This window comes from Arachis duranensis, chromosome 10 (genome assembly GCF_000817695.3).
Source record: "Arachis duranensis cultivar V14167 chromosome 10, aradu.V14167.gnm2.J7QH, whole genome shotgun sequence".
Classification (NCBI taxonomy): domain Eukaryota; kingdom Viridiplantae; phylum Streptophyta; class Magnoliopsida; order Fabales; family Fabaceae; genus Arachis; species Arachis duranensis.
Genome location: NC_029781.3, coordinates 101,652,690 through 101,673,283, shown reverse-complemented (window position 1 = coordinate 101,673,283; position 20,594 = coordinate 101,652,690). Strand labels below are relative to the sequence as shown.

The 20,594-nt window shown below is 34.6% G+C and overlaps 1 protein-coding gene across 1 annotated transcript; it reads left to right on the top strand.

The window, feature by feature from the left end:
- Nucleotides 1-18: 18 nt before the first annotated feature.
- Nucleotides 19-20,515, top strand: LOC110276728 (uncharacterized). The gene is made up of 8 exons (XM_021133791.2): nucleotides 19-109; nucleotides 210-295; nucleotides 11,741-14,469; nucleotides 14,547-15,314; nucleotides 15,755-16,375; nucleotides 17,281-17,781; nucleotides 18,475-19,230; nucleotides 19,829-20,515. Exons 3-8 carry the CDS (start codon nucleotides 11,746-11,748, stop codon nucleotides 20,513-20,515), a joined length of 6,057 nt encoding a protein of 2,018 aa, XP_020989450.1. The 5' UTR covers nucleotides 19-109; nucleotides 210-295; nucleotides 11,741-11,745.
- Nucleotides 20,516-20,594: the final 79 nt, after the last annotated feature.

Sequence of the window (20,594 nt, the reverse complement as noted above, 5' to 3'; positions counted from 1 at the left end):
TTATTGTTATTGGCTCTTTCTACATAGAACACTCTTCTATATTCATTGATGGCTGCATTTCTCCTTCTACACATAGTGCAAGCAATCGGCATATAACTACTTGCCTTCGGTATGATCATAATTTTTTATATATATATATCACTAGTTATTGTTCATATCTTATAATAATAGTAGTCATTCTTGTGTATTGTGTGGTCTTTAATTTCCAGTTTATAGTCTTAAAAGCGTTGAGATTATTGAACGTATCAGAGAAGCGTTTTGGTTGCCTGCTGCAGTTTCTTAATAATAACTATTGGTAAGAAATTAACATTCATTTGATAATTCCATGTTTATCTTCTTTAATTTTATGTTACTTTATTATTGTAGAATATTAATACCTACCCTACTCTGCCCTATAATATCTTCAAAAGTTCGGAGCATGCTATATTTTTATTTATTTATTTTTATTTAAATGAAGTACTATGATCTATGATGTAGCCGAACAATAATTATATATAAATAATATTGCTTGGACAATTATACGAACTAGTTAGTTGCTCATGAAAAAATTACGACTATATTCACACTGTAAGGTAGCATTGACTTTAAATCATGATTGCTTGCTTGTTACTATATTTATAAACTGTTGTAAGCACTAACTCGAATCTTGACCCAATTTAACAATCCAATCTAAGTGAAAGTTTTGAAGTCTCAAATAAAAGAGTAATAAAAAAAGGCCAATAATTAAAAGTGAAAGAGAGAAAGCCCATGTTTGAGTTAAGGACTACTATATGAAAAAGTGAGAGTGAAAGTACACTGATAATGTAGAAGGAGAGTTAGTTATGATTCAGTGGGATATAGAAGAAGTGGGGGAATAGAGTGGGGGTAAGAGAGAATAAGTTTGTTAGAGGTGGAGTCCATTTTCTGGACTCGAAGGAAGGGAGTGTTACTGGTGTAATTTACATTTATAATAATCAATTTTTTATCTCATACCTTCTTCTATTTTTCTAAGCCTTACTACACTAAATCTAAATTTTGTGTTGTGAATTTCAATCCTAACAATTTAGTGTTTTTGTTGAGAGAATTCAATAGAATTAGGAATTCCCATTTCACGGCTCGAGGATATTTGCAAGCAAAATTGCTCCGAGATCGCTGCATTACAACGCAGCCAAATTGAGACGATCGCTCAAATAGGGGGTACTCAAGAGCGGCTCGGTTTCGTTGAGACCTCTGTCAAGAACATCGAGAAGATGTTGCGTGATTCGCTGAAGCTGAAACAACCCATTCCAGAGTATGGAACACCCAGTGACTTCTCCGCAGTTATGGGAGATTTGCAGCGGCCAAAAGTGGTGAAAACAGAGCTACCCATGTTCGACGGAGAGGGGTGGAAGAGTGGACGTTTCGGACTCGAGAATATTTCGAAGTATATGCCGTGCCGGAAGCGTGGAGGGTACGAATGCTTTCATTCCACATGACCGGTCCTGCTTATACATGGTATCGTTGGTGCGTGACAATTCCATTAATCACACTTGGGAGAGTTTCTTGGACGCGCTCTGTGTTCAGGTTGGCCGCAGCATCTTTCATGACCCCAAGGTAGCCTTGAAGGAGCTCAAACAAGTCACAACCGTGGCAGCTTACCAGCACCAGTTTGAAGAGCTCTCGAATCAAGTAATGGGGTTGAGTGAAAATGTCTTACCTCATTATTTGTTGCTGGGTTACATGAGACATTGAAGTGTGAACTCATGCTAGCTAAACCCCGCACGTACATCGAAGCTGTGGCGCTGGCCAAGCTTCATGAACAAAAAATTTCAAGCCAGCAACCTGAATTTCAGGCCACATGGGAGTAGAACCATGGAAAGCTCCCAGCCCACCCAACTGGGTGCAAATCGCACTCCACCTCCACACTTCCCTACATCCCACCAGCCACGGGATGAACATTGCATCGGAGAAGTCTTCCAACACGCTTCCATCAGTTAACCAAACCCACAAACACCTTTCTACTGCTGAAATTAAACAAAGGAGGGATAAGGGGTTGTGTTATTACTATGATGAAAAATACTCCAGGGGCCATAAATGCAAATCAAAGTACTTGTTGTTAGTAGAGGGAGAGGAGTTGGAGGAGTTAACTCGGGAAAGACTAGATGAGGACAAGAGCTTCGAATTGGATATTAATTCGCCACAATCTGGTCCGGAGGAAGGGGTAATGGAGATCAGCTTCAACGTCATGGTGGGTGCGTATCATCTAGAGACTATTCGGATTGCCGAAACTTGTAATGGTCATCCAGTTATGGTGCTAGTTGATGGTGGCAGCACTCACAATTTCATGAAAGCAGCTACTGTCCAGATATTGTGCTTGCCCCTGACCCCAGTGCACCAGCTGAATGTGTATGTGGGCAATGGGGAGTGTATCAATTGTGCGTCCAAGTGCAGCGCGGTGCCATTGCCTATGCAAGGGTATGATTTTCGATTGGAGGCCTTCATACTGGATATTAAGGGTGCAGATGTTGTTCTAGGGGCACAATGGCTTATGCAACTTGGTGATGTTACGATGAACTACATGCACTTGACCATAGAATTCAAAGTGGGTGAAATTACTATCAAGCTGCAAGGGGAGAGGTTGTTCCAGCCGAGGGCAGTAGGAAACCGAGTCCTCAACAAGATGGCGTCGGCAGATGTAATTGCCTCATTTTTGTATCTGCGTGTGATTGAATCACTGGCTACAACAAAACTGAGTGCACAAGATGAAGAGGTGCAACTGTTACTAGATGAGTATCAAGAAGTATTCAAGGAGCCAGAGCAATTACCTCCACAAAGAAAAATTGAGCATCAAATTCACTTGCTGCCCGAAACCAATCCAGTGAATGTCCAGCCCTATTGGTACCCACATTTTCAAAAGGAGGAGATTGAGAAGCTGATAGAGGAGATGATGCAAGCAGAGGTGATTAGGGAAAGTCATACTTTTTCAAGCCCGGTGTTGCTAGTGCGGAAGAAGGATGGTAGTTGTGGTTTTGTGTGGACTATCGCGCCCTCAATGCCATTACAATCAAAGATAAGTTTCTCATTCCCACTATTGATAAAATTTTAGATGAGCTATACGGTGCTGCCTATTTTTCCAAAATTGATTTACGCTCTGGTTATCATCAGATTTGAGTACGGGATAAGGACATTCACAAAACAGCATTTCGAACACACCTTGGACACTATAAATTTGTCGTGATGCCTTTCAGCCTTACCAATGCCCCTTCCACATTTCAAGCCACGATGAACAAAGTGTTCAAACCCCACCTTCGAAAGTTCATTGCAATTTTCTTTGATGATATATTGGTTTATAGCATATCCAAGGAGGAACACCTTGTTCACCTCAGAATTGCTCTTAGTGTGTTGCAACAGCATCACTTTGTGGCCAAATTCTCCAAATGTGCTTTTTGTTAAGAACAGGTTGAGTATCTTGGGCATGTGGTTACTAAAGAGGGTGTCCAGGTAGATACCTCCAAGATTAAGGTAATAGTGAAAAGGCCAAGGCCGACGACCTTAAAACAGCTTCGGGGGTTCCTTGGTCTAATCGGGTATTACCGCAGATTTGTGGCTAGTTATGCACATCTTGCTGCCCTTCTTACTGAACTACTAAAATGCAACAACTTTCATTGGGATCAAGCTGCTGATGGTGCCTTTGAGAGTTTAAAGTTGGTTCTAACACAAACACCAGTCCTTGCCTTGCCCAATTTTAGTCTGCCCTTCACTGTAGAAACTAATGCCTCATCACAAGGAATTGGAGTGGTGTTGTCTCAACAAGGAGACCCTATCACATATTTCAGCAAGAAGCTCAATAGTAGACTGCGGGTGGCTTTGGCTTATGTGTGGGAACTCTATGCCATTACCCAAGCTGTCACTAAATGGCGCCATTACTTGTTGTTGGCACCGATTCTGCATCAAGACAGACCACCAAGGCTTGCAGGAGCTTATGAATCAAGTGGTGTTAACCCTGGATCAACAGTTTTATCTCACCAAGTTGTTAGGATATGACTTTGAGGTAGTATTTCGCTCGGGCAAGACTAATCATGCTGCTGATGCACTATCGTGACAGGATGAGGATGTTAAGGTTACAAGCTTTCAAGCATTTTCAACGGTGAAATCATCGTTGTTACCCTTCCTCTTGCATGCCACTGCAGAGGATCAAGAGACTCAATTCTTTATTAGTCAATTCAAGGAGGAAACTCTGCCTCCTGACTTTCATTTTCAGGAAGGATTGTTGGTGTACAAAGTTAGAGTCTGGGTTCCTGATTTTGACAGTTTGCGGTCTCAATTACTTAAGGAGTTTCACAATACACCCATGGCGGGACACACCGGAGAGCTTAAGATGTTTAAGGCATTGGGCAGTGCTTTCTTTTGGCTTCATTCAATGCCAGCATCTCTCTCAGCTGCAAGAAGATCAACTGCATTGCCAAGCTCCAACTCTGCTTTTAGCAACCCCGCCCCGTCAAAGCTTGATTTCCGGTAAAACTCCTGGCGTCAAGATCTGGCACGTTTCTCCCATGCTTTTCTTTGAAGGGATATTCACAAGTTTATTCAAGAATGTACAATTTGTCAATCAACAAAATATAGTGCTTTTAAACCACAGGGGCTGCTCCACCCATTACCTGTTCCGAAGGGACCATGGATAGAACTCTCCATGGATTTTATTGTGCAACTTCCAAAATCTTTGGGATATTCTACAATCATGGTGGTGGTGGATCGTTTTAGTAAGACGGCCCACTTTGAGGCCCTGCGTACTGGGTTTACCGCTTCTTCGGTGGCTAAGATTTTCATTGCTTCGGTGGTTAAGCTTCATGGGTTTCCTTCAATCATAGTTTCAGATCATGATCCCTTATTTCTCAGCCGGTTCTGGCATAGCTTATTTGAATTTAGTGGTACACAGTTACACTATAGTACTGCCTATCATCCTCAAAGCGATGGGCAAACCGAGATTACTAACTGCTCATTGGAACAATATCTTCGTGCCTTCACACATTCACGACCCCAACTCTGGGCCTCATTTTTACCTTGGGCGGAGTTTTGCTACAATAGCTCCTTCCATACGGCCATTCAAATGACTCTTCACGAGGCTCTACATGGATTTCCCATGAATTTATCCTTGTGATAGGGAGTTTAAGGAAGGAGACTGAGTTTCGCTCAAATTAAAACCATACCGGCAAATCTCCTTGTTCCATGGTGAACACCCGAAGCTGGAGCGGCGCAAATCAATTGAACAAGTGCTGGTGGATTGGGAGGGAACACCCAGAAAAGGGACAACTTGGGTAGATAGAGAAGAGTTACAGATTTTGAAGTCTCAAATAAAAGATTAATAGAGAATGTAATAGCCCAGACCACCCGCTAGTACGATATTATCCGCTTTGGCACACAAGGCCTCACGGTTTTGTCTTTGATGATATGGATGATAGCCGAAGCCCCCCACACTCACTCGTCAAAACGCGTCATGCTAGGGAGAGATATCCACACTCTTATAAGGCATGTTTCGTTCCCTTCCCCAACCGATGTGGGCCCTTACAGAGAAAGGCCTAATTAAGAGTGGAAGAGAGAGAAAGACTTCTGTTTGGACTAAGGACTACCATATGAAAAAGTAAGAGTGACAATACACTAAGAATTTAGGAGGAGAATTAGTTACGATTCAGTAGGATATAGAAGAAGTGGAAGGAATAGAGTGGGGGTAAGAAGAGAATCAGTTTGTTAGAGATGGAGTCCATTTCATGAACTCAAAGAAAGGGAGTATTAGTATTGTAATTTGTATTCATAATAATCAATTTTTTATCTCATACTTTCTTCTATTTTTGCTGCTCTAAATCTAAATTTCGTGTTATGAATTTCAATCGTAACATAAACTTTATTTTGCACTAAACTATCTCAAGCCACCTAGCATAACTTTTTGGAACATAGCAATGTAACATTACTATATTATAGTGATAATGTTATCATTAACAAATGAATAACAATTAAATGGCAATTTTTTTTATAATAAATCAAATTTTATTAAAGCCCTTGATGATATATACTAATGTTAAGTTTGAGTAAACAACTTAATTAAATTTAAAAAAATAATTTAAATAATAAATATTTATTTTAAAAATAATTTATAAATAAATTATTTTGTATTTAATTTTTTCTTTTTTTAGTTCAAAAAATATTTATTTAAAGAAATATAATAAAAAAATTTTATTGTAAAAAATCATTTTTTTAATTTTTTTATTAACACTTAAATAATTTTTTAAAAAATTATAATTTAATTTTAAAAATTGTATCAAATATTAATACTATTATTTTATCATAAGTTAAAAACTCAAAAAATAATTTTTAAAGTTTTTTAAACCGACCTAACTAGGCAACTGTGACAATGCTTTTGGGTTGGTATTTAATTACAGTATACTTATCAGATTAGTTTCCAAATTTTCAATAATAAACATGAAATTTATTTCACTTATTTAGCCATATTAGTTTGGTAAAAAATTATATGATGAGCATAAGACGCAAAAGTTATATCTCCAAACAAACTGATAAAAAAGTTTTAAAATAAAAAAATATTTTTCCACATAATTTTCTTAATTATTTTAGTTCAAAGCTTGGGTTTGGAGAATTGAACTTTGCACAACCCTCCAACTTGTACATAAATGAAATGAATAACTAAGCCTTCAACTAACAAGTAGGGTCCAAACTCCAAAGCCTTCAACTTGTACCATAAAATAATTTGACTTGATTTCCATTCTTAACTAATATTATAATTATTGAAAACTAATTTATTTAATTTATAAATTTAATTTTAAAAATGATTTATTTTTATTTTTTTATATATACACTAATTAATTTATACCAATTGATTTCCATTCTCTTTACTTATAACTTTATACAACATTTCTTTTGGAGAATGATTAAAATATTTCACCTGGAAATTTAGGCAACATTTTTATTTTATATTTTATTATAGATATAAGAATTATTTTTTACTCAATACTTAAGGTTAATACTAAAATCTAAATACATAACCAAAGTACTAAGGACAAATATTTTATTCTTAATTGACAAAAATATGTAAGAAGTAAAGAAAGGGCCCTATTAATCTTCAAGGCTGTTGGGTTGGGGTATTTTTATTTTCATTTTCAATAAAATAAATGATATAAAAAAAACTCCAAAATTGTCTTTGGTGAAAATATTTCTAGCAAAAACTGCACGAAACTAGAATCATATTTTCTTGTTTCCAACCAATTGTTTTAAGTGTTGAAAATATTTCCAGCTAAAAAATCACTGCTTTTTGTTGCGAAAAAAATTGAATAGGAAAAGAATTAATCAAACAGGGGAAATTTAGAGAGAATTAAGAGAAAGATAATTCCATTGATGGAATTTCAAAAAAAGAAAAAGATACAAATTACTTAATTCCTTTCCCCTATTATATTTTTACTATCTCTATTTATAGTAAATCAATTACTAATGAAACTATTCTAATTGGGTCTTAGCCTATATTTTAGGCGCAACACTTTTATTTTTCTTTCTTGTGATAATCTTAAGAATTGGCCAACTAAACATATTTTCATTGTTTTTTTTGTAATTGGAAACAAAATTTTCTTTGACAAAACCTATCATGTTTTTAAAAATACAAAAATGTGAAAATGAAAATTAGTTATATTTCCACAAAACAATCCACTCCTAAAGAGCTTAGGTGTGTGTTTAATTTTAGCCTAATAAAATTAATTAACCAAGTTAGGTAACCAACAAAAAAAAAATAATTAATTAACCAAGTTGAAATGATACATGTACCACATATTTTTCTTCTGTTTGGATGCTAGACACACCTACAAAACAAGCTCAAGTGACTTTAGGTATCTAAATCTTCTTGGATCATTTTACATTAAACTATTTCTTTTGTCCTAGTCCATTATAATAAAAAATAACTTTGTAAACTTTATCACCAATTATCCTTTCACTAAAAAAATATTGAATGGGAAAGTGGCCATTTCGGTTGCATAATCTACAAACCCTTAGAGTTGTTGTTTTGTTAAAGTAGGTTGGGTTTTGAAACCTTGTGTCATTAGAAGATGAAGCTACATTTTCAGAGAAAGGTTTCTCAACAGTTTTGAAACTTTTGTAAAACCCCAAGACTGCTTTATCAAAAAGAGGTCTTTGACTAGCCAAAATTTGATTTAAATTTTCAGAACTTTGTGTAAACTTGGCTAAGTCATTTTCAAGATTTTTAATCTTTTTCAGCAACTCTTCATTTTCTTTAAAGTACATATGCAACAATAGAATGGTCACCTTCACATCTTTTAAGCTGGGCTTTTAACTACTTGTTTTCTTCAACAAGGTCACAGGCAGTTTCGGCCTCCCTTAGCTTGTCTTTGAGAAAACCATTTTCTGCCTTAAGAATGGTGATTTGTTGTTCAAGATCTTGGTTATCAAGTAGGAAACATCTAATTTTTTCAGAAAGGTGGTCTATCATAAGATGGAGATCTTCAGTGTTAGGGTTGTGGAAGATTACCTGTTCAATGTTATCTACCATGAGACATGGTTGTGACTTGGTCTCAGACTCTTCATCACTGTCTGAGTCATTTTCCAAGTCCTCCCATGATGCCATCAGTCCCTTTTTCTTTCCTCTTTTTGGCTTCTCTTCTTTCTTCAACTTAGGGCAATCTGACTTGAAATGCCCGGTTTCTTTACAGTTGTAGCATGTAACCTTGCTGAGATCCTTTCTTTGTTTCCTAAAGCTGCTTCCTTTGCCTCTCTCCTTGGACTTCATCATTTTTCTGAATTTTTTGGCAAACAACACAAACTCATTTTCAGAAGAATTATCACTGGATTTATCATCCAGGGGGTTAGTTACAGGTGTAAAAGCAATTCCTTTCTTTTTTTTAATCCTTTTTTTAAATAAGTATTTTCTAAAGCAAGTAAGTTTCCTCTCAAATCATCATATGTCATGGAATCTAAACTACTGCTCTCAGAAATGATCAAAGCTTTTGTTTCCCACTCTTTTGTAAGACATCTTAGAACTCTCTTCACTAGCACAGAATCAGGATACGTTATTCCCATAGCATCCAAGCCAACAATGATGATGTTGAAGCGTTCGAACAGTTCATCAATAGATTCTCCTTCCGTCATTGCAAACATTTCATACTCTCTGTTTAACATATCTATCCGGGTCTTCTTCACTATTGTGGTACCTTCATGGGTGATTTGAATTTTGTCCCATATTTCCTTTGCCGTTGTGCATCGTGACACCCGTCAGTATTTCTCGAAACTGATAGCACAATTGAGTAAGTTGACAGCCTTGGCATTGAGTTTCACCTTCTTTCTGTCTTCTTCGGTCCAGTTTGCTTTGGGTTTGAGAGAGACTACTCCTTCAGCACTTGTGGTGGTTGGGAATTGAGGACCTTCCAGGATAATTTTCATAGTTTGTAATCCACTGCTTGCACAAAGATCTTCATTCTCTCATTCCAATAGGTATAATTTTTTCCATTGAAAATAGGAGGTCTGTTGCTTGACTGTCCTTCTGTAAGGTTGTAAGTCACCAGATTTGAGCCACTGCTTTCTGCCATCTGGATCTTTTCTCCAAGCTGTAAAGCTTGATTTCTTTTAGACCAAGCTCTGATACCAATTGATGGATTTCAGTGGCTAAGAGAAGGGGGGAGGGTTAAATCTTAGCCTCTTTTTTCACTTCTAAACACTTGATGGTCTTTGAAACAACTTCTGGAGACTTTTTTATTTTTGTCTCGTCCCTAGCCACGAGACTTTTTTTTTTGTCTCATCACTTGGCACGAGATATTTTACGGTTTTATCTCCTGTGCAGCAAAAACAGAAAAGGAGTAGAAGAGAAAGAAAATTACATCCAGTCTCCATCACAAAGATGATGAAATTTTACTATAATCATTCTTGATTACAAGCACCAATTCTCCCTAGGAACTACCCTTCCTATATGGGACAAGTCCAGAATTCTAAACCCAATCCTGAACTTGACTTGGTCACTGCCAAGCTTTCAACTGTAAAGTGCTAACCCAACTTACAAGGGGATTCCCACAGAATCATGAAACACAACACAGATGTACAAAGGAACTCTAAGGACATCTATGACTTTTTCTTTTAATTTTGCACTCTCTGCCTTTTTTCGCTCTATGGCTTTTTCATACAAACTTCACTGTTTGTCTTTTTTCCATGAAACTCAAGACATGACAAAATTAAACAGAAAATTACAAAACAGAATACATTGAAGGAGAACAACATATATTAGCTTAGGTAGCTATGAGAACTCTGTGCCTTGCACTCTCACTCCTTGCTTCAAGCCCTGACTGTTCTCCCTTACTTATAGGAAGAAGCCTCCACGGTTGAAACCAAACAAATCAAGCTAAACTTCTTCTTCTTCAAGAAAACCGGTTCGGCCAGAAAGAGAGGAGAAGTAACCGAATGCAATAACCAACATGCAATTACCTCTGGTTCTTCCTTGGTCACTAATAAGCACCAATTCGAGCCATCCCTCCTTGCTTGCATTCCAAAGAGGGACTCCTAGCCCTTGGTACTTCATGATGCATGACAACTCCTCCTGCTTTACTTTTGATTCCTCCTTCACGTAGCCACCCTAGCTACCTTCTGTGATGAGTGAACTCAAAAGCAGAGTCGAGGCATCCCTGAGATCTTCCTCTGACCGAAATCTTCATCATCCATTTTTGGTATGGAGAAGGCAAGATCTCTTCACCAAATCTTACCATGGTTGAAGATCTTAGCCACTACATACTTTATGTTTTCTTTTTCTTGCCATCATTGTGATAGTCTTGTAGCGTACTTCTTCTTCTCTTCGGTGGCTAGCTTTAGCTTCCATGGTTGCTGCTGTGATTTGACTGAAAGTGAGAAGCAAATAGAGAGATAAGAGAGAGTAGGAAGAAAAGCAATTAAAAGTGTTTGAATAAACTAATTAAAATGAGTTGTTTTTACTTCCCTTTGCTGAGTAGCGTGTAGCATTGATAATTACCATCAAATCAATTTCTCTCTCATTGTTCCAAGGTATGTATTAACTTCACTTTAATGAAATTTGAATTCCACCACATGGTAAAAGATGAGATCCCTTGGAGACAATAAAATTTTGCTTTCTTTGCTTAATGGTTTTGGATCATGCAAGCTTGCCTCCAGCAAGCAATTCAATTTTGGGCTTAGTTTAACATGGATCTAGCCCAATTAAACACAAATTGTTTCAACCACTTAATATAACACATTTTGAATAAGGTTGAGTGATTATAAGCATATTGGGCTTGCAATAATTCAGACTGGCCCAAATCAATTCAGCCACAATGATTAAAACCATTTGTATGAATGCTGAATATTTTTAATTAAACTAGGCTTGTTGTAGATTTTCTTTATTTTCGGCCCAATTAAAATTCTGCATAACAAAATTATTTAAATCAACATTTGTAAATTAAAAGCAACTAATAATTTTTTAATTAATCACATTGATAATGTTTGATCATCACTAATTTAAATTAGAATTTTCCAAACTCATCAGTAGTTTTACATGTGCATCAAATTACGTAATGCCACATCAATAAAAATAATTATCTTTCATGTTAAACATGTAAATGGTCATCTAAAATAACGGATGTGGTTGTACGACTCTGTAAAATTAAACTCAACAATAACAATGGTATTCATAATTCATCATATCACATTCCATATATTTCTAGTTTTATTTTCAATCTAACACTAATATATTACTACCATTTTGGTTTTCTTCTGAAAAAAGAGACAATGGAATTTCTTGTGGCATTAGCAACTGGAGTTGTGACAAAACTTGGGGAGTCATTAGTAGCACCAATCACAAACCAATTTGCATACATAATCCGCTACAAAAGAAATGTGAAGAATTTGGAGAGCCAGAGGAAGGAATTGGAAGGCAAGAAACTTGGAGTGCAAGCAACTGTGGATGCAGATAAAAGGAATTCACATCAAATTGCATCTAATGTTGAAGGTTGGCTTTGCAAGGTAGACACAATTGAGAATGAATTACAAGGATTCTATGAAGATGATGAACAAGTGAAAAACAAGTATCTGAATTTGGTGTCATGTTATTCATTGAGCAAGAGAGCCAAAAAATTATCCAATGATATTATAAGGCTCAAGGAAGAGAAATTTGAAATCATATCTTACCCTAAACCCCCACCAAGACTTGGATCAAGATTCTTGAATGGTACTTCTATTAAGAGCTTCCAAACAAGAGAATCAATCATGTGTGAGGTCATAGATAAATTGAAAGATGAAGATGTGAATAGAATTAGCATATGTGGAATGGGGGGTGTTGGAAAAACAACTTTTGTGAAAGAAGTGATCAAGATTTTAGAGGCAGATAAGTCTTTTGATGAGGTTGTCATGGCAGTGGTGTCTCAAACTCCAGATTGCAGGAAGATCCAAGGTCAGATTGCTGATGCCATTGGATTGAAGCTTGACAAGGAAACTGATCAAGGAAGAGCACTTCAACTGCATGATCGATTGAAGAATATTGATAGTGTTCTGATAGTGCTAGATGATGTTTGGACAGACCTTGATTTTGAATCCATTGGCATTCCTTCCACAAGTTGCAAGATCTTATTCACTTCAAGAATCCAAGATGTGTGCATCAAGATGAAGAGTCAAAGGAATTTCACAGTTTCTGTCTTGTCCCGAGACGAAAGCTGGGATCTTTTCAATGAGACTATTGGAGTTAATCTTGCAGAGAAACCTGACATCCATGACATAGCAAAAGAAATTGCAAACCAATGCAGGGGATTGCCTATTGCGATTGTAACAATAGCGAAAGCATTGGCGAATAAAGAGAAGCATGCTTGGGAGGATGCATTGGAGCAACTGAGGAATTCATCAGTAGAATCTTTTCCTGAAATGCAGACTAGTGTCTTTTCTTGCATTGAGCTAAGTTACAACTTTCTTGGTGGTGAAGAAAAGTTCTTCCTTTTCCTCTGTTCCTTATTACCAGAAGACTTTGACATTCCCATTGAAGTCCTATTCAGACATGGTGTGGGATTAGGAATGTTCAAAGGCATTGATGCTTTGTGGAAAGTTAGAAACCGGGTGCATACAATCGTCGATAGACTAAAAGAATGCTTCATGCTGTTGGATAGCAATGTGGAAGAGTGTGTTAAAATGCATGATGTTGTTCGCGATACTATTGCCTCTATAGCAGCAAAATATCATCATCATTTGGAGTGTTATAGCAGTGCAATCTCACTAATCTTTGAGAAGAAAACAGAACTTCCTCATGTTTCAAATTGTCAAAAGCTGAAGCTTTTACAAGTATCATCAAAGGGAAAGGAATCTGTTCCAGAGAATTTCTTCCAAGGCATGAACAAACTCATGGTACTGAGTCTGCAAAATGTGTTGATTCAATCTATGCCTTCTACACTTTCAGCTTTGGACAACATCCACACTCTAAGATTAGAAGCTTGCAATGTTGGAGACATATCCATAATTGGCCAGAAACTCATGAAATTGGAGATTCTAAGCTTTGCTAAATCAAGTATCAAGGTATTGCCATTAGAAATTGGGCAACTAACTTTGCTAAGATTGTTGGATTTAACTGAATGCAATCATCTTATTCAAATTTCTGCTACTGTTTTGGCAAGCTTATCTAGGCTAGAGGAACTCTATCTTAGAGTAAGAAATTTTCCTTCAAAGGAATCTAATCATATCCTCTTTGAGTTGCAATGCTTATCTCATCAGCTAAAAGTTCTTGAGTTTGCATTTATTATGGTAGATGAATATCTTCCCAAAGACTTAATCTTCAAAAACGTTGTAAGATTTTGGGTCTATGTGGGAGATTCATCTACCATTTCCCATGGTCTTGTTCCTAGGGGATACCTACACCCAAATGTGCTGACATTAAATAACACATATTACAGTTACATCAAGAAGAGTGTGACCATTCAACATTTTCTTCAAAGAGTTGAAATTCTCAGCTTAGATGATATCAAGAACTTAAAATGTGTCATATCAGATTTAGATGAAGAGGGATTTCCACTTCTGAAAAATCTTATCATTGAGTCCTGCAACAATTTAGAGTATGCTGCAGATTCATGTGATGATCATTGTGTTTTTCCACAAGTTCAATCAATTTCTTTGAGGAATTTGGAGAATTTAAAAGCAATAATATGTCATGTGGCCCATCATTTGTGTCAAAAGGTTGAATTTAGTGCATGCCAATGCTTTGGAAGCCTACAAGTTCTTAAAATAGAATATTGTAAAAGTTTGAAGACCATCTTCACATTATTGTTTCCAAGGAGAACTACTAGTTTGGCCAAACTTCAATGCTTGCATGTGGTTGAAAGCCATGGAATAGAATGCATTGTTTCAATCAATACAATCAAAGTTGATGACTCAATTATTGTGTTTTCTAATTTGGTGGAATTGAAGCTGCAAGAACTTCCAAATTTGACTGCATTCATCAAAACTAGTATTATGCATCAGCACCATTCACCTTATAAGGTTAGTGTATGTTTTATTTTTGTCCTTTTTAATTAACATATTTCATGCACCTTTTAATCCAAATAATATTTTAGCAGGTTCAAGAATCCAATACATTACTTGAAAACTTTATTGAACATGATCAAGAGTTTTTGGGTGAAGATATGTCCATTGGTTCTGCACTTTTTGAATCTAATTCATTGCAATTGTTTCCAAAGTTAGAGAAAATTTTGCTACGGGCATGTTCATCATTAAACATAGTTTTTGATATGAAACCATCACAATTAGAAGATCAACATGTGGATAATGCTGCATTTTTTGCTCAACTAAAAGAGCTAGAGTTATCATGGCTTAATAATCTAAACCACATTTGGGGTTCTGTTCCAAGCAACATTCAAGGCTTTCATAAACTGAAATCAATCAAAGTTGCAAACTGTGATTCTTTGAAATATATATTTACTCCCAGCATTGTAAGAGCTCTTACTCAACTTGAGAAATTGGTGATACAAAGTTGCATGTCCCTAGAGAAATTTGTTGGGAATGAACAAGGCCAACATGTGGAAACCCTTGTGTTTGTTCAATTGGAATCTTTAACACTTAAGGATCTTCCACAGCTTGTGAATTTTGGTGCAAATTCTTACATGATATTGTGGCCAGCTATGAAGTCTTTATGCATTGATGGTTGCCCCTTGCTCAAGGCATCTAATGTATGTGTACAAGAAGAGAATTTCAATGTCATATCCAATTCAACAACAACCCATGATGTTGGAACTACTACTTCTATGGAAGATTCTCCTAGTCTGAGGTTTCTTCAATGTTGTTTTGGAGGCACAAAGGAATTGTTAGTTTCCAATTCAAAGGCAAAGGTACTATAAGTAATTTTCTTTTATGCTCACTGTAATCATCATCAATTCCTTACTTTAGTTATATATTGCCAATATTTTTTCTGACTTGAAAAATAAAATAGTAGAAAAATTAGTGATGACAACTTATATTATTAAAACTCTATTATTTATCCATCTTGATAATTTTGTCCACCTATCCTCCCATTATCCTTTATTTTATATATTCTAGCCTCCTAACCGAGTTGAGTTGGTCTAGTAGTTAGTTCACTCGTCTGCTTAAGCAAATGTTAGGGGGTTCAAATCGCGCCTTCTATAAGCAGTATAGACCTTTAGATGGAGCTCTGATTCAAGATGGATTAGTCATTGTCCTGTCGCTCTGAAAAATACCATTCTAGTCTCCTAATAAAATGTATTATTATTAGTTACATAATAATATCCCTAATTCACAGCTGTGTTTGCAGGCTTTGAAAATGGAGGAAGGTGTTGTTGATGCTAAGGAAATCAATTTCTTCAATGAAATGGGAGGATCTCCAATGCCAATTTTGGAACATGTTATAATAAAAGGATGGGATTCCCTAGATGTCTTGTTTCACCTTAAACAAAGTGAAGATTCTAATAATACCATTGTTGTCAATTGTTTGGTGAAACTTATGACAATGCAATTACCATCAAGCCCTTTAGGTGTCATTGCATTCAATAACATCACTCTCTTGAGTTTAGAAGCTTGTCATAGATTGAGATATATATGCTCATATTCCATAGCAAAGCTTCTTGTCAAGTTACAAGAAATAAAAGTATCAAACTGTAAGGTGGTTGAGCAATTATTCCAAAGTGAAGAGCATGAGATTTGTGTTGATTATTTAGAATGGCCATCATTGAAGAGAATTAGCGTCATCAATTGTAGCATGCTTGAAGTTGTGATTAGTAAAGTGGAAGAAGGGAAGATAAATAGTTTCATCATCACCTCATTTGCTCAATTACAGTCTCTTACACTGACCCATTTACCAAATGTTATAAGCTTTTGCAATAATACATTTTTGGAGAATGGCCATGGGAATGAGTATTTCAAACAAGATCATGAGGTAACTATTTACCAACTTTATGTAACAAGTAATCAATTAATCCACTTAATTAAATTATTTTATATGCTTTCTCTGTAAAACTCAATTATTTATTTAATTATAAAAAAATTGAGTCCATTGGATTTGATGATAAATTGATAACAATGGATATTATATAGCCTTTTTTTAATCTTGTTTTGATAAAATCATTACTCATATTTGTGGTTAATAGCTTCAAACTAATTTTTTTAATTTAATTTTTTATCATAAAAAATAACTTTGAGATGATGCATGTGGTTGATTACCTTACTCTACTTATTTAAGTGAAAAGCCAATAAACTCTTAGTAATATAATACGAGTAATGGTATATGAATAATAAAATTTAGGTTAAATTACACGGTTGTCCTACGCTTTCAGTGAAATTGTAAATTGGTTCCTACATTTTAAAAGTTTATAAGTGAGTTTTTAAAGAGAATTAAAATTTACAATTTAGTCCCCGTCGTTCAAAAAATATTTGATTTAACAGAATATTCTCAACATATTTTTTTATTTTAACAGAATATTCTCAGTATATTCTGAGAATATTCTGTAAAATCAACATTTTTTGACTGGTGGAGACTAAATTACAAATTTTAATTTTCTTTAGAGACCCAATTACAAATTTTTAAAGTGTAAGGACCAATTTCCAATTTCACTGAAAGTGTAGGAACCAACTATGTAATTTAACCTAAAATTTATTATGACTAAAAATATTATTAATATTGATAAAAAAATTGGTTTTTTAGTATTTTTCATATAATAATAACAAAAAATTACTAATTGAAAATAATATATTTTTTACATTCAATTTTTTTAAAATATTTGAATTATATTACCATTTATTTGCTTGATTTTAAAAAAATAAAATATATAATTTGTTTTGTAGAGAGCAAGTAGTAGTGAGGAAGAAAGAAACACAAGGCTTGATGCTCCACTCATAAATGGGTTCCAATTTCCAAACCTAAGACACATAGCAATAATGGGATGCAACAAAATGAGTTGCTTGTTCTCTCCTTCAACTTCAAAAAGCCTTGTTCATTTGCAAGTTCTAGAGATATGTGGCTGTGGAGACATAGAAGAAATAGTATCTTTTGAAGACACTAATAAAGTGATGAGTGTAATAAGTAATAAGTTTGTGTTTCACAACTTGCAGCATCTAAAACTTGAAAATCTACCAAAGCTCAAGGCCTTTTGCAAGGGTTCTTATGACTTTGATTTTCCATTATTACATGAAGTATTCTTAAAAAATTGCCACATGATGGAGATATTTTCATGTGGGTCTTCATACACTCCAAAGTTGGATAAAGTAACCATGGAAATTGGAAATGTTGCCAAGAACATATGGATGGGAGATCTAAATGCTACTATGCCACTATGTAAAGGAATGGTAAGTATAATTATTCTTATAATTCATATATGATCTTGTGTGCAACATAAATTCTTTTTAAAATTTAAAACACTAAAGCTATATATTCTAAGAGTCCATTGGATTTCTATTTTTATTTTTATTTTTAATGTTTTCTATTTTCACAGTTTTAGAACTGAAAAAAATAAAGCAGGACAGTAAAAGGGAAAATATAGTTTTTTAATTTTTACTTTGATTTTCACAAAATTTAAAAAATAAAAAATATTAAAATGAAAAGCTTTTTCCAAATGAATTTATTCAAATAATATGAGAAGTATTTCAACAAAAAAAGGAGGAGAAATTCTTGTTTAAATATATCATTTGCATGCATATAGAATCTACATCATTTTAATTTTCTTTTTATGTACATATAACACATGTACATGATTCTTCACATAATAATCTCTTGGTTAGAATAAACATTCAAATTATGTTTATTAATTGGTTATATGATGATATATTCTAATTTTTTTTAGGTGAAAACTCAGATGAAGTCGACTTCACATAAAATTGATACTTGAGAGTCATAGGATGAAAATTTAGTCAAATCAATCAAATCATCTAACGGCTCTCAGATATCAACTTCACGTGAAATCGACTTTACATGAGTTTTCACTTTTTTTTATCATGATATGTATAGTTTAATTTACTCAAGTGTATTATTCATGGTTTCAGTTGACATTTCAATCCTCAGAAACACTTAGATGGATCAAGCAACATTCATGGGCACTAAGATACTTGACCAAAGAAAAGGAGTTGACTATTGAAGGTTTTCAAAGGCTTCTAAATCTTGTTCCCTCCAATGTGATGCACCTCTTTCAAAACCTAAATCAACTCACAATTAAAGATTGTGATTCACTAGTAGAGGTGTTTGAATCACAAGGAATAATAATGATGAACAAAAAAGAAGTCACAAACTATGAGTTACAATCAATGAGCTTGCAACATCTTCCAAAGTTGACCCACATATGGAGATTTCATGGTGGTGTTTTGGGATTCAAAAAGCTAAGAGTACTCAAAGTTGAACATTGTGGCAGTTTGTGTAGCTTGTTTTCTCCATCCATGGCCAAAACCCTAGTGCAACTTTGGCACCTAAGAGTACATAATTGCCACATGATGGAGGAGATAATTGAAGAGTCATCATCATCATCATCATCAAATGAGGACAAGATTATTGTATTTCCATTGTTGAATAAGTTGGAGCTTCGTCATCTTACTAACTTCAAGTGTTTTTCCTCCCAAAGAAACTTAGATATTGAACTTCCTTCTTGTGAAGAAATGGTGATTGAAAAATGTCCAAATATGACAAGCTTTTGCTATGGAGATGTTAAAACACCAAAGCTTCTTCAGATATATAAAGGTTCATATGAGTATGTTGACTTGATGGTTGACCTTAATGCCACCATCCATTGTGCTAATAAGAACTTCAAGGTAGGTACTTGCATTTTCATTGTGGAAGTTTATTTAGGTAAAATGGTATTTTTTTTTTATTAAGACAAAGCAAAGATTTTTTTTATTATTTTAAGCTAGCAGCATGTTTTCTATAATAAAAAGTAAAAACATAGTTTTTTTTATTTATTTTTTATTTGAATCCAGAAATGCATATATTAGAATATTTTTATTTTGAAAAATTATGAAAAATCAACTTTTAATTAGTCAACTTTAGTGTTTAAGTTGATAATTTAGGTTTAGAATTAAAAGTTTATGATTTAGAGTTTAAAATTTAAGATAAATAAAATAATTTTTAAAAAATAACTGAAAAAAATAGTTATTTAGTATTCTAAAATTTTTTAAATTAATTATAACCGAAAATAAGAAGTGATGTTATAATTAAAAATAGGTAAAAATTTAGGTACAGTTAACTTCATGTGAAATTGATAAATAAGAATAGTTAGATAATAATTTAGTAAAATTATTTAATAGTAACTATCAACTTCACATGAAACTGATCGCACCTGAGTTTTCACCTTAAAAATAATACCAATAATATTGATTGAGTTTATACTAATAAGAAGCATATATTTGATAGGTTCCACAACAAACCTTAGAGAGAAGCAGATTCATAGAGCAAGATCATCATCTCCTTGATTACTTAAGAAGTCAAACAGAGCTGTTTGTTGAAGATAGTGAAACACTGTTGCATTGTGTTCCATTCAACATGTTTCATAGGTTCCAACACATAAAACAACTTAAGGTACGAGAATGTGGTTCAATTGTTGAGATCTTTGAATCAAAATCAAATGGTGATGACGATGATGATGATGAAGGTTATTGTTGCACCAAAACATTTTACAATTATAACATGCAAGAGCTACATCTTTATGCTCTTCCCAAGTTGATGCACATATGGAGAGAAAACCATGGAAGAATCTTAACCTTTGGAAATCTTAGAAAGCTAAAGATTGGATTTTGTGGCGGTTTGAAAAGCCTGCTTTCTCCTTCCATAGCTAGAGGCCTTTCTCAACTCCAAGAGTTTTCAGTACATGAATGTGAGGAGTTGGAGAAAATAATCAGTGATGAAGAATCAATCCACAATGTGAAGATTATTGAATTCCCATCATTGCAATGGTTAACTCTTTATCAACTTCCAAGCCTTGGGTGCTTTTGTTCAAGTTCTTATCATTTTGAGTTACCATCCTGCCATGACATAATTATCAAAGAATGCCCCAAAATTGAAGCTTGTTGCAAAGGAATAACCAAAACTTTCCAAAATTGAAGCTTGTGTAAGTGCTAGTATTATTAATCTTTAGATGTTATAAATTAATTTCTTTTTTAATTTATTTGTCGGTAAGTCC

Coding starts and splice junctions, on each gene's coding strand:
- LOC110276728 (XM_021133791.2), top strand. CDS start 11,746: ATGGAATTTCTTGTGGCATTAGCAACTGGAGTTGTGACAAAACTTGGG. Junction 14,470..14,546: donor AGCACCATTCACCTTATAAG/GTTAGTGTATGT, acceptor ATATTTTAGCAG/GTTCAAGAATCCAATACATT. Junction 19,231..19,828: donor GTGCTAATAAGAACTTCAAG/GTAGGTACTTGC, acceptor TATATTTGATAG/GTTCCACAACAAACCTTAGA.